This window comes from Ammospiza caudacuta, chromosome 3, assembly GCF_027887145.1.
Source record: "Ammospiza caudacuta isolate bAmmCau1 chromosome 3, bAmmCau1.pri, whole genome shotgun sequence".
NCBI lineage: Eukaryota > Metazoa > Chordata > Aves > Passeriformes > Passerellidae > Ammospiza > Ammospiza caudacuta.
Genome location: NC_080595.1, coordinates 95,452,513 through 95,465,061, shown reverse-complemented (window position 1 = coordinate 95,465,061; position 12,549 = coordinate 95,452,513). Strand labels below are relative to the sequence as shown.

The following is a 12,549-nucleotide window of genomic DNA, read 5'->3' as shown; positions in this document are numbered from 1 at the left end:
GGTTGGGAAGAAATGAAAAGCATGTTGGAAAGCTCCATCTACAGAAGATGCACTATTCAATTTTATAGTTCCATAAAAAATGCAAAAGAACTGTTCACAGCTGGTGAGAAGGAAGCCCAAACTCTCGGTTTCGCTTCCGCCACTAGCTGACATTTATAGGGTTTTACTTATAAACAGCACTCACATAAATCAGTCTAGTCATAGCTTACACCCCTCTTGCAATGCAGACCCCAGTCATTTATTTGTTGCTTCCCAAACAACAAAGACTTGAGGTGAGGAACAAGATATGCAAACCCTTCTTCAGTGGGTACTTGTACTTCAGTGGGTACAAATCCAAGTACTTGGTTTGCAAAGTGTATAAACAGCCTGCTGAAACCCAAACAATACAGTCAAGGAAGTATTTTATACTGAGAAAGATCTTCTCTTACTAGTTTGCATGCTGACATTTTAGTAAGTGCCCTGTAGTGCCTTTTTCCCCCTGATTTAACCATAATTGTTGTTTTAATAAATTTTGAATTAATTTAACTGTTATTCTGCACTTCTTGAGAAGTTCAAGTAACTGTATAAGGCTGTATGAATAATTCCCCTGTCATGAAGAACTGCTAGTGGACAGCTTGGCTTCAAATATTTCTGAAGAGCATTTCACAAGATAGCCAGGACACGTGGTTGCACAGAGATATTCCACTCCTCTTGCTGAACCTCACCTAATGACCCATCTAGCACTGACCTTACATCAGTGGCTCTCAAACACTAGAGACCAGCAGAATTACTGACAGTCTGAAGAGAAGCATGTGGTGCTGGTCCCTCCTTCTTCTGCAAGAATCAGGATGAGAAGGCAGCAGAAAAGTAATAGAGAACAGCAATGCAGAAGTGAAACTGTGAGAAGCTACTCAAGGACAAAAGATTAAAAAGCAAAAGGACCGTGGCTTTATCCTTTCCTCAAAGAATTGGTTAAATTAGGAATGGTTGTGATTACAGAAAGGTTTCCTTGCAATTACTGTTCCACATCAGAATGCACTTCAGGAATTCTACAGATGTCTTGGATTGAGGAAATAAGCCAAGAAAGGGAGTCATGGTTAAAACAAGAGCCATGCAGTGACTACAGACATATGAATCCTCTTCAAGCACACATTCACTAAGGAACACGTTTCCTGAGAGAAAACTATCACAGAGCCATGTACATCTCCCCCAGAAGCACCTGTCTTCCTGCTCCAGGCACCCCTCATCACCTTTGTTCACACTGCAGAGAGGTGACCACATAGACACACAGACAAGGATGTCTCCAAAGCTGGATGTCCCCAAAGCACATTCATTGTCTACTCTCTTTAGCTGTGACTTTAGAGGGGACAGTGTTCTACAGCCCCCAAGGGAGGAACTCCAGAGAAGAGACCCTGTTTAGGTTAGATACAAGAGAGATCAATTTTTTAAATACTGCTGGCTGTTCTGGATGTGTCCATTTTCAAGAAGAAAATTTAACTAAGGAGAGTTGTTCACTCATAAAACATTTTCATCCCCAAGTCCAACAGAAGGAAAAGTATGTTTAAGGACAATATCCTCTTTAAAACCAGCAATTTATACCCTCAAAGTCATTATGGGAATCTAAGAAATGTTTTCACCATGGGGAATATCCATGCTGTGTGCCCAATATTTAGGTGTGTATTTAGGACATAGCTGTTTTTCCCAAACAATGCAAAAGAGAAAACTTTCTGGCAAGTACTGTCATTGCTCATCCTGGTGCAACAGTCACATGAAATAGTGAAATTTTTCATCCACAAAACACACTCTCTGGACAGCATAAGGCTATGTAAGTATGTAGGAGATTAGTCTGATTAGTCTGTTCATGATAGCTTATCAGGCTTTTGAACAGTGAATATTTCTTCTCTAATGTACAGATTTTGATTTTGTGCTCTTGATCCTTGTGCAGACTAGAGTCCCATTGCAGACATCCCAACACACATCTATTGATATTCAGGGCATTGCTGCAAAACTACACCAGCTCCAATGCAACAGCATATAGCTGTGCTTTATCTAAGTTCATACAGCCACATGCACTGAATTTTACTAAAAACACATAAATAAAAGGGAGGAGGTTGCTTGATGGCGGCTTCAGGAAGGCATCGCTAGATCCACACAAACACTTGGGAAAAAGGTGCGTGCAACTTCTACAAAACTCTCAGCAGAGGTTTCAGAGACAAGAGCAAATGGCCTCAAGTTGCACCAGGGGAGGTTTAGGTTGGATATTAGGAAGAAATTCCTTCACCAAAAAAGTTGTTAAGCATTGGAACATGCTACCCTAGGAAGCATGGTGGAGGCACAGTCTCTGGAGGTATTTAAAGATAAGCAGATGTAGTACTTAGGGACATGATGTAGTGGTGGACTTGGTGGTGATGGGTAAACAGTTGGACTTGATGATCTTAAAGGTCTTTCCAACCTCAATAAAAACTAGAAACTCAGTTTCATTCCTGACTAAAGAGGTTCCTGCGTAATTTTTTTATGGCAATAAAATAAATATGTGCTGCTGCAGCCAAGGAAAACCGCAGACTGTAACTTATCTTGATAAGTGGCAGCTTCTCTGATCTGACTTATTTTAGCAGGGTGAGCAGAAGTTAAAGACTTGAGCTATTTCTCCTCTCCTACTGTAATCTATCAGTGTGTCCTCCAGCTTTTCAAGGTGGTGTTGTTCAGGTGATTTTCACTGTCCCACTTTGCTTTTACCCTCCCTCCTCTTCAGTACTGACTGCTTCCTCCCTCCAGAAAATCACAACATCCTAAAGTGAGCATTCATTTGGCTGTGTCTGCATCACACTCTTCCTCAGTTTGGGAAAGAGGACTCACAATGCTCCACTCAGCTGGCTCTCCAAAAAATCCCCCCAGATTTAAGCAGAGAAATGGGAATTAACTCCCTCCAAGTGTAAGAGCATCTATCTAGGCTTTGATTTTGATATACAAGCAGAGGCTTTTCGATTTAGATGATTTCCAATCTCCCCAGTTTTCATCTGTGTCTTTGTCAAACTGCCTGAAATATTCTCTAACTGAGCAAGTTAACAGGAGGAAAGGGTAGGCCACGTGCCCCTCCCTTTTCTGGCAGTAACATGAGAGGAAAGACGATGCTGTATGGACAGGGACGCTGAGTGCATCCCCCCCTCCTGGCCAGGCTGATTTCAAAAGAGGTACTGTGCAGAAGGCACCTGGCATTCAGCAAGGGGGCTGCTACTACGTCTGGAAAAATGAGAAATCCCACCAACTTGTTTGGTTGGTGGTTTTGCACAGGAATACAGGTTCACTCATCATTAAAATAAGCATATTCACACTCCCACTGAGCCAGTTTGAGACTTCCAAGACCAGCACAGTATATGAATGAGCCTAGTAAGAGGTACATACTGCAGACTCTTAGCCACTATTTTTCAAATTTGGGTCAGTCTGAGGCACCATGACTGAAAAATTATTGCCACGAGCATTGTAAATTAATATTTAATATCGCCTTGAAGTGCTTTTTGAGGAAATTAGCCTTCATTACTGAGGCATCTCTCCTGTAAACACAGAAAACAGAAAATACCTCTGCTGACAAGGGCAGCATTGTAGGGCAGGGAAGAAGAGTAAACATTGAATCTGCGGGAAGAAGTGGACTGATTCAGCAGCTGAATCAATCAGGCATGTGCATCCCTTCTCCCCAGCAGTGCCCCAAGCCTCAGGATCCGCAGCACCCCACCCCACAGCTGGCACCACCTCTACACCAGGCAGCAGCACACCCTTGCCCCCCGGACCAACCAAAATGGCAAGGTGCAGATGTCAGCCCCTACCAAACATGCCCCAAGGACACCAGGACCCCCCCCAACTTGTGCCAGCTGGGTGGTTTGTGGCGCACTGATCACAGCCACAGCCATGGATGCTCCGTCCTGTGACCTTCCCTGGAGGGCAGTGAGGGCGTGGGGCTTCCATGGCGCTGTTTCCTTCCCGTGTTTCGGGCCATTTGCACGGCCCAACTGGTGCTGGAGTGCGTATTTTTGGCAGTGGCTGGGGAGGTTCCTCTGCAGCTGAGTACAGCCAGCCAAACTCAGCTGGCACAAGGCAGGGCTTTTCAAAATGTTCTGTGCTCCAATCGGAAAGCAGCCCAATGCTACTCTTCTAGAAAAGTGCTGCCCTTGTCCTCTTTTAATGAAAGCGAACTTGGTATTCAGTAGGAGCAAGCCAGAGCTATTTCAGACATGGAAGACAGCAGACACAAATCAATAGAAAAAAATAACTTCTTTTTATTTACAAAAAAATCCAAATATTGGATGCTGTAAACAAAATTCACAATCTGTTCCCTCTAGAGTCTGTTTTCCATCAGCTCTTTTTCTGTCTGTGACAAAGCCTATAGTCAAAATGTTCCAAAAGAGCAATCCAAGGAGCAGTTTGCTGCAACAGGATGCCTTGCAGAAGGCAACAGTTGTAAGGAAATTTGAGGGAAAGCAAATCTGCACAGACTCCTACAGACTGCAGGAGCCTGCAGTGCCTTTAGCTAAGATGTCTTGAAATTTGCAGGCCATTTTTTTTTACTATTTATTTTGTTAGCAAACCACTATTACAACAGCAAAACAGTACACTGATTTTCTTTCTTGCAAGGGAAATTCTCTGCATAAAGAAAACCATACAAAAGAATATATTCAAATAGGAGCTGAATATGCAAATACAATTTTTCCTTTTCTGTGCAGTTTTATCTAACACACTTCATTTTCTCAATTAAAAAAAAGCGCCTTTTTTGAACCGGTAGGAGCTTCTGATGTGATGCAAACCAAGCATTTAGTAAGAGCTGTTTAGAGGATTTGTGTGAAGGCCTTTGTGCAAGATAAAAAATACTTTAAGTGCAATACAAGAAACTAGAAAAATATCATCTTTTTGGTCTTCTAATTGCCCTTCTATTTTTAGGAGAAATGTTCTTGCATTTGAGAGGACAGCTACATCTAAGAAGAAAAAAAAGAAGAAAAATCCATTTAAAAGCTCTTGGTCGTTTCACGATCGTTACATTTAACCAAGTTTAGCGCCCTGTTGGTTAGCAGGAAATTCAGCGGTGGCACAAACAGTTTTACTGTAATCAGGTCAATGTCTTTAATCAGTTCAGCTCTTTAAAAGGGGCACTGTCTTCTGTAGCACAAGCTCTAACCTTACGGCTGATTGGATGGGACAGATCAAGTCTACAAAGCAAGAACACGGTTATTAACTTTAAAAGTACCAGTGTGCTGAAGAGGAGGGGAAAAAATAGTTAAAAAGAAGTCAGACTTTATGGAGGGAAAGGTGTGCAAACCACAGAAATAAACCAGCTTTGAAAAGGAGTTCTTATTTTACTCTTGGCCTGAACTCATGCCTTCTTCCCACCTCTAACACCAGGCACATTTAAAGTCACCAGTCACAAATAAAACAAAGCTCCACCAGTTCCACCACTTCATCATTAACATATGCAAAACAGATCTGGAATACCTATATAATATATATAAAAACATATTATATATGTATCAAAATGCAAATGCCAAAAGGTGCAGTTTAGCTCAGAGCCCGGCTGTATGCACTACAAGGTAACTAGCTGCTGTCAATCAGAAAAAAACCCAACCCACAATTAGATTTGAGCTGAGAGGAAGTAATTCAAAACTTTCTTTCAAGCAATGGCAAAAAAAAAAGGGTCCTTCAAAGGAAAACCAGCACTGTATCATGTATTATCAGCATTCTGTGGTTGTGGCACAGCTATAGATTCTCAAACTCTTTTAAAGAGAGGATGAGTCATTTATTTGCCACAAATAGTTGTGGGAGAGCAGACACACCACACTACCAGCTGATCCTATTTCCCCAGCGCTCCCCTCGCTTCCGCTGGCGAGCCAGGAGCAGGAGGAGCGGGAGCCAGGAGCGCCCAGCCCGGAGCGAACCTCGCTGGGACCAGCGGCCAGCCCAAAGGAAGGGAAGGTCCCCGGGGACAAGGTCTGCACGTCAGAGCTAGCATGGCAATGGACCAGCTCCTGAGCTTCCTGAAGGACTCGCGGGGAAGGTGCTTCAGTAAACAAATCGGGTTCCTATTAAAGTGCCTGCAGAGTGAAAAGTACAAAGCGCGACAAAAATAGATGTACCTTACTCACTCCATAGGGAAAACACGCTGCCAGGACACGAGTCCTCTCCCTCTCTCTGCCCCTGACTCCAATGCCAGACCGTGCCTGTGGCCAGGCAGGGCACAGATGGATTTCCTTCAAAAGCCTGAATTCCCTTTTTTTTTCTCCCCCCTCAGAAAGAAAAAGCAAACTATCAGAGTCAAGTGTCACTTAGCCATTAGGTTTTCAAAGCACAACAAAGAATTTAACACCTTCAGAGATGGCACTGAAGTGAAAACAGCAGCAGAGGAGGTTGGTTTTTTTCCCCCCTGCTGGTCTTTCGGGAGAGGAAATGAAAGTGAATAGCTATTGTTCCAATGTAAAGTGATTCCATTTAAATAAAGTACAGTACTAAAATTGTAAATGCAGTGTGACAACCAGATCAAAGATGTTTAATATTTGCATAAAAATATATATATATATATATAATATATATATAAAATATAATTTTCAGCAATCGTGCAACACTCTTAAAAGGGTTCATTTCACATTTGCTAAATTCTAGTGGTCCTGGAATGCATAATGCATTCTATTAAAAATACTCCTGTAAATATTAACAATTAGTGTTCAAATTACCAACTAATACAATATTCTTTAGCTGTCAGGGGGTTTAAATAAACCTATCTTTGATCCACGTTCCACTGAAATTACACATCATGGAGGTATGCAGTCACAACATTAGTGGGTTAAATGTCAAAATGGCATTACAGTACAAAACAGTTAAAAAAAATCAGCTAGTCATATCTTTCTCCATCTGTGGAATTATTATGGCTCACAAGCAACCCACTGAATTACTGTAATCCTTGTTCTTGCAACCAAAGACATTATCTGAATCCCACCTTAATCCTGACTGGTTCATTAACTCCAAATTTCTCAGGTGTGGGTTAAAATTTCACTGCAAGGTGCCCACTGTCCTATGACATCCTGTTGCAAACTGGAAAACAAGTAGTACTTTATTTAAACATTCCTTAATTGCTACATTTTCCTAGACGACATTAATATATATTGTGTGTGTATATATATAGATATACACCAATGACATGTACATATATACACACACAAGCATATATACACACATACACACACGTACCTAGGATAATAGCACACTGACAAAACATTAACTCTATACAGGTATTTGCCAAGAAAAAAAATAGGGCATTTCCTCCACCACTTATTCACAAGCTTATGGGTTGGTTTGCTTTTTTTTAATCCTTGTGTCCCTGATAAAATAAAATGCATGGTTAAACCACAAAACTATATAATTTTTTTCTCACTTCAAATTTTATGAAGGCATCAGGCACTTTTGATTACTATTGGTGTGTACAAATATAGGAACATCTCCTTTTACATATATATATATTTATATATATATACTCTACTGTATCTTCTTTGCTTGGATAACTTTTTTGTGAAATCTTTGGTCCTTAAGTATATACTTCTTGCCACAGCTGGTTTTCCAGCATTCTCACATTTTTAAAATGTGAGGCATGCACACAGCTGGAAATAATGGACTTTGTCATCGTACGTGTTTCTGCTTCTATAACTGTACCAATCCACTACTGTTCATTTGGAGCAAGCTGTTTCTGGTAAAGCATTCTAGTCAAGCAAGCTATACATTCTACATGGTCAATCCATAGACGGCACTTGCTGCAAGCCCCAAATGCAGTAATTCCAATATACAACTTTATTCAGCTTATCTCTGCTTTATGCCTCTAACTTTTAACTCCTGAATATATATAGAACTGTTTTTTTGTGAAGTTTTTTTTCTTTTGTTGTTTTTTTTTTGTTTTGTTTCTTTCATATTCTCCCTTTTGCAGATCCCATTCTAGAGTAAGAATAAAAATAAAAGAAAATAAGGCTTTCCCACCTTCTCTATGCCAAAGCTATGGGAGCAGATATTGCCAACCCATATTGTCATCAGGCATTCCTCCCTCACTTATTTCAGGGGAAGCTGGTTGCTTTTAATGACAGGCCTCTTGTGCTCTGGGGTAGGATCCAATTATTTTGGGGTTCTTTCTTGATCATGCTCCCATTAATTATTAGAAGAATCACAAGCTTGTCCCAAGCTTGAAAACTAGAGCAGATCATCATTGCACAAAACACCCCATTTCAGAGGGACCCGTCGCCCCTTCCTACACCTTAGAGAAAGTTCTCTCCACGGGGTCTACTAAGTTCAGTTCTTAATTACAGGGCAGCCAAGTAGAGTATGTGTGCTGCTGGCAAGGGAACACCGTCTGAACCTGGGCAATATAGTAATTGCTGAAGTTGGCATCTGCTACGTATGGGGCTGGCTGGTAATAGCAGGTGACATTGGCCACGTTGGGGATGATATTTTGCTCGGCTAGGACCCGGATGGCCAGCATGGTGATGAGATTCAGAGTCTGTCTCCTTTCATGTCCCATCAGGCACACTGTGCTCTCATTCACCACACCGTGAAGGGTCATGAGATAGTCATACTTGCGGTCTTCTAATCCCACAAAGTGGTTCTGCAAGTAGGACTCCAGCTTTCTCTGCTGCTCGCCAATGTCTGAGAAGTCAATGAAAAACCTCGAACACATGTATCTCTGCAGGGATTTAATCTCAGATTCAGAGGCTGCCCTAAAGCCCCTTACCAAAAGGTTGCAGTACTTCAGAAGACCACCTCCTCTGATTTCTTCTGGGTTTCTGGTGGCAATTATCTTGTTGCAGAGGTGATCAAAGGCTTCCTGGAAATCCCCATAAACGCTCTCGCCAATGATAGTTGGGTGAAAAGTTTCAGTCATCGGATTCTCTGAGCACTCATAAAAAAGCAGCAGGGAGTCCAGCTTGATTTGAAAGGAATCGACACTGAATTCAAACTGTCGCCTCAGAGAGTCCACAAATTTCAGCTCCACGTTTTTGCCACTGTTGTTGGACAGGGAGATAAGACTCCATCGGTCTGAATCATTGCATACTTTTACCATTTTCTGCACATAAGCCTCCTATAATCAGAAAGACAAAATGAGCAAATCAAGACAAAGATCCAAGAAATTTCTCCTTCACTGCGTCTGCTCACCCCTCCCAAGCCCCCCTGCTCCCTCCCCCATTTGCATTTCATGAAAGATTTCACAGAGCCTGCAGATACAAACCACAGAGTAAGTGTTTAATGTGAGAGCTCAAAATGCTGTCACTGCAAGGGTATGACAGGGGAGGGAGGGTGTTCTGCTGGGACTGTGTCATGCAAGGGAAGCATACAGCCACACTACCTAGTTCAGTCACTTCTAAATACATCTACAGACTAAGTCCATGGCACATCTGCCAAATATGCCTGCACCCATATGTAGAAAGTCACTCCTGCAATCTAAAAAGAAATCTTATTTATTGGTTTTCACTTCTCTACTTCCCAAAGAACAAGTTAGACAATGTTCATTCCCCTCAATCCTACCAGTGCAGGTTCACAAATCAGTCCCGTATTAAAAAAAAATAAGTCCCTCTAAAAATCTGGAAGGATTTGGATTCAGGCTAATCAACTCAAGCGAAGTGTCTTCTAGAGGAGGGAATATGCCTCCCCACTGGGGCACTTAACACCGCTGGAAGCATGCCTTGCAGACGGGGTTTCCTTCTTGCAGATGTTAAATCCATCTACGCTCCCCGCGCACCCGGGAACCGGGGCCGGCACACCGAGCTGCCGCCGAGCCGGGCGGGGAGCGAGGTGTGCAGCGCCTGGCACACGCCCCAGGTAAAACAGCGCTCCCAGCAAATCAACCGGGAGGGAGAACAAGCTAATCAATCCTGAAGAGCCCCGGGCAGGGCGCTTCACCGTAAACTCCTCCTTTTTTAAGCGTGGGGTGAATAAATCGCTCGGGGTTCCCGTGGGTCGCGGAGGTGCGGGGGGAGCTGCTGCACCACTCCATCCCCAGGGGGAAGGTGCCCGCTCCCCGCAGGCAGGAGCTCACACCTGCCCGCTCCGGGCGTCTGGGCAGAGGTCGGGTTTACCTTGAGTGTGAGAGGCGTGATCTTCTCCTTATTCACCCCCTCGGGTAAGAAATCCAAGAGGCAGTCCAAGACCACGTCCTTCACAGTCTGAAATTCGGCTTCTCCTTTGAGGTCGGCGCAGAAGATGAGGTCCAAGTCCTTGTAGCCCAGGCCGCTGTCCTGGTGGAGGACGTGGCTGGCGGCCGAGCCGTTCAGCCGCACGTCCCGCAGGCCGATGCCCTTCTCTTCCAGCCGGCTCCGCACCACCTTGACGATCTGCCGAGGCTGCATGGCCAGCGTGGGGAAGTTACCGCGGCCGTGGATGGGGATGGTTTCGCTGAGGATGCGGTCCAGACGCTGCACTTGCTCCCAGCTCAGCACGTTGCAGTGCGCGCTCTCGCCGCCGTCCGCGGAACTCCCGCCGGCCTTCTCATCGTCTGCCATGGTGAGCGGCCGCCGCCTCCCCGGGCTGGATCCAGGCACCGCTCCGGCTCCCCGCCGGCCCCCCGGGGCCTCTCTCTCTCCGCGCCTGGCAAAAGAGGAGGAAAAGCCAGCGGTCAGCAGCTGCGTGCACCCGGCGCCCGAGCTCCGCTCCCCTGCGGCCGTCCCTTTCAGCGGGGAAGCGGGGGGACACACCTACTGATCAGATTAAAATAAATAAATAAATAATTTTGGGGGTGGGGGGAGAAAAAGCCCCCCGGAGCCAGGTGGTGCTGCACGATAAGGGAAAGCGCCCGACCTGCAGCGCCGCTGCTTGCGCCGCTGCTTGCGCCGCTCTCCGCGCTCCCGCCGGGGCAGAGGCCGCCCCGCGCCGACGGAGAGGCCGCCCCGCACCGCCCAAGAGGCCGCCCCGCTCGCTGCCGCCGCAGGCTGCCGCCGTCTCCGGAGCTTTCGTAGTTCTGGCCGGGAAAGGTCCCCAGTAGTTTTTATACGAGGTTTCTCCGCGCTTCCGGGGCTCCGAGTCACGGCGCCCGCGTCCCGCCCCCTCTATCTGCATGGCCGGCCTCGGCGGTGCCCCCGGCCCGCCCACACCCGCGCACCCGCGGGCCGCCCTCCCTCCCGGCCGCCCTCCCTCCCGCCCGCCCCTCCGCAGCGCCCGGCGCGGCCGTCCCGCACCGCCCCGGGCTGGGGGAGCCGCGCAGCGCAGCCTCCCCCGCACGGCTCCGGGCAGGCAACAAGTGCAGCAGCGCTCCCTGCCCCGGACGGGGCGCGGCCCCCCCCCGCTCCGGCCGTGCCTCGATGCGCGCCCAGGGGCACCCAGCTCCGCGCTGCCATTCATTGCCGGGTTTTTTTTCCCGCTGCCTTTTTACCCCCCGCCCGTCTCCCCCCCCCCCCCCCCCGACATTCCCGGTCATCCCAGGCTCAGCCAAACTTCATACCAGAGCGACGGAATTTGGCAAGAGCCCCTCTCCAAGCAGATGCCGAGGATCCCGGGCCGTGTGGTTTGCGCTGCTCGGCTCCTGACCGAGATTTCCAGAGCCGCCTGCGGCAGCGCAGCGGCATCACGCCGTGCCTGCCCGGCCCCGGCCCGGCCCCTTCCCCCGTGCCCGCCCGCCCTCCTCGCCGGCGACGGGAGGAAAAAGGCATCTCGAAGACCACGGAGGAGCCGGTGCCTTCCAGAGGAGCATCCTGCTTATAGAGTACAACTTGGGTAACCGCGGAGCCGTAAAAATGACGTGGAAGACAAGCATATTATATAAACATCCCATATATTTTATTTGCATTTTCTTTCAAATAGAATGAATGCATCTGCTTGTTTTTCACCTGTTACGTACATGCACGAACATATAATTATTATTTAAAATGCACATAGATACTATATGCATATCGATACTATTTCAAGACAGATACTATTTAAAATATATACATACTATTTATATGTATGTATATGTTTAAAACAGACTAAGCGCACACACTCGATGCACGCGCATGCACTCGATGCACGATGCCCCGGGGCGCAGCCCGGTATGGACGGCGGGTTGCGCGCAAGGATGCAGAGCTGGGGGACACGGGGGGGTCATGGACGGTGTTGCGTCACCGCTCGCAGTTTTGTGACGCGCGGCAGGAGGGGCTAATGGGGGAGCGCCACGACGTGACGCGCAGCTCCCTCAACCGAGCACTTCGCCTAAAAGGCGGGGTGGGCGACACAGCCCGACGGGGTTTACTTTCCTCTCCTCCCATTTTTAGCGCGCCCCCATCTTCTCCCGGCCCGGGATGGGATTAGAGGTGTGGAGCTGCTCGGGAACCCCCGAACCCTGCACTCCCTGTCCCTCCGCACATCCCGGGCGGGGGTCCCCACGCGCTGCGCCCGCCCCGTCGGGGCGCTCCCGGCCGGCGCAGCGCGGGGCACGGGCGCCCCCTGCCGGTGCCGCGGGGCGGGGGCGGCTCGGGCTTTGATCCGTAGCCCACATTCCCAATGGCTTCATTGCCTTCGTTCCCTGTGTGCTCCTCACGCCGGGGCACACACGGAGCGGGGGGACTCCGCCCTGTGCCCCGTCGTGCG

At 47.3% G+C, this 12,549-nt stretch overlaps 1 protein-coding gene across 2 annotated transcripts; it reads right to left on the bottom strand.

Annotated features, from left to right (window-relative positions):
- Positions 1–4,228: 4,228 nt before the first annotated feature.
- Positions 4,229–11,549, bottom strand: TENT5A (terminal nucleotidyltransferase 5A). 2 transcript variants are annotated; one of them, XM_058802069.1, is made up of 3 exons: positions 11,426–11,549; positions 10,068–10,575; positions 4,229–9,073 (listed from the first exon to the last, which is right to left on the bottom strand). In XM_058802069.1, exons 2-3 carry the CDS (start codon positions 10,488–10,490, stop codon positions 8,294–8,296), a joined length of 1,203 nt encoding a protein of 400 aa, XP_058658052.1. In that variant the 5' UTR covers positions 10,491–10,575; positions 11,426–11,549; the 3' UTR covers positions 4,229–8,293. The 2 variants fall into 2 exon arrangements, with proteins under 2 accessions (XP_058658052.1, XP_058658051.1); XM_058802068.1 differs by lacking the exon at positions 11,426–11,549 and adding an exon at positions 10,786–10,940.
- Between the last annotated feature and the right edge of the window lie 1,000 nt (positions 11,550–12,549).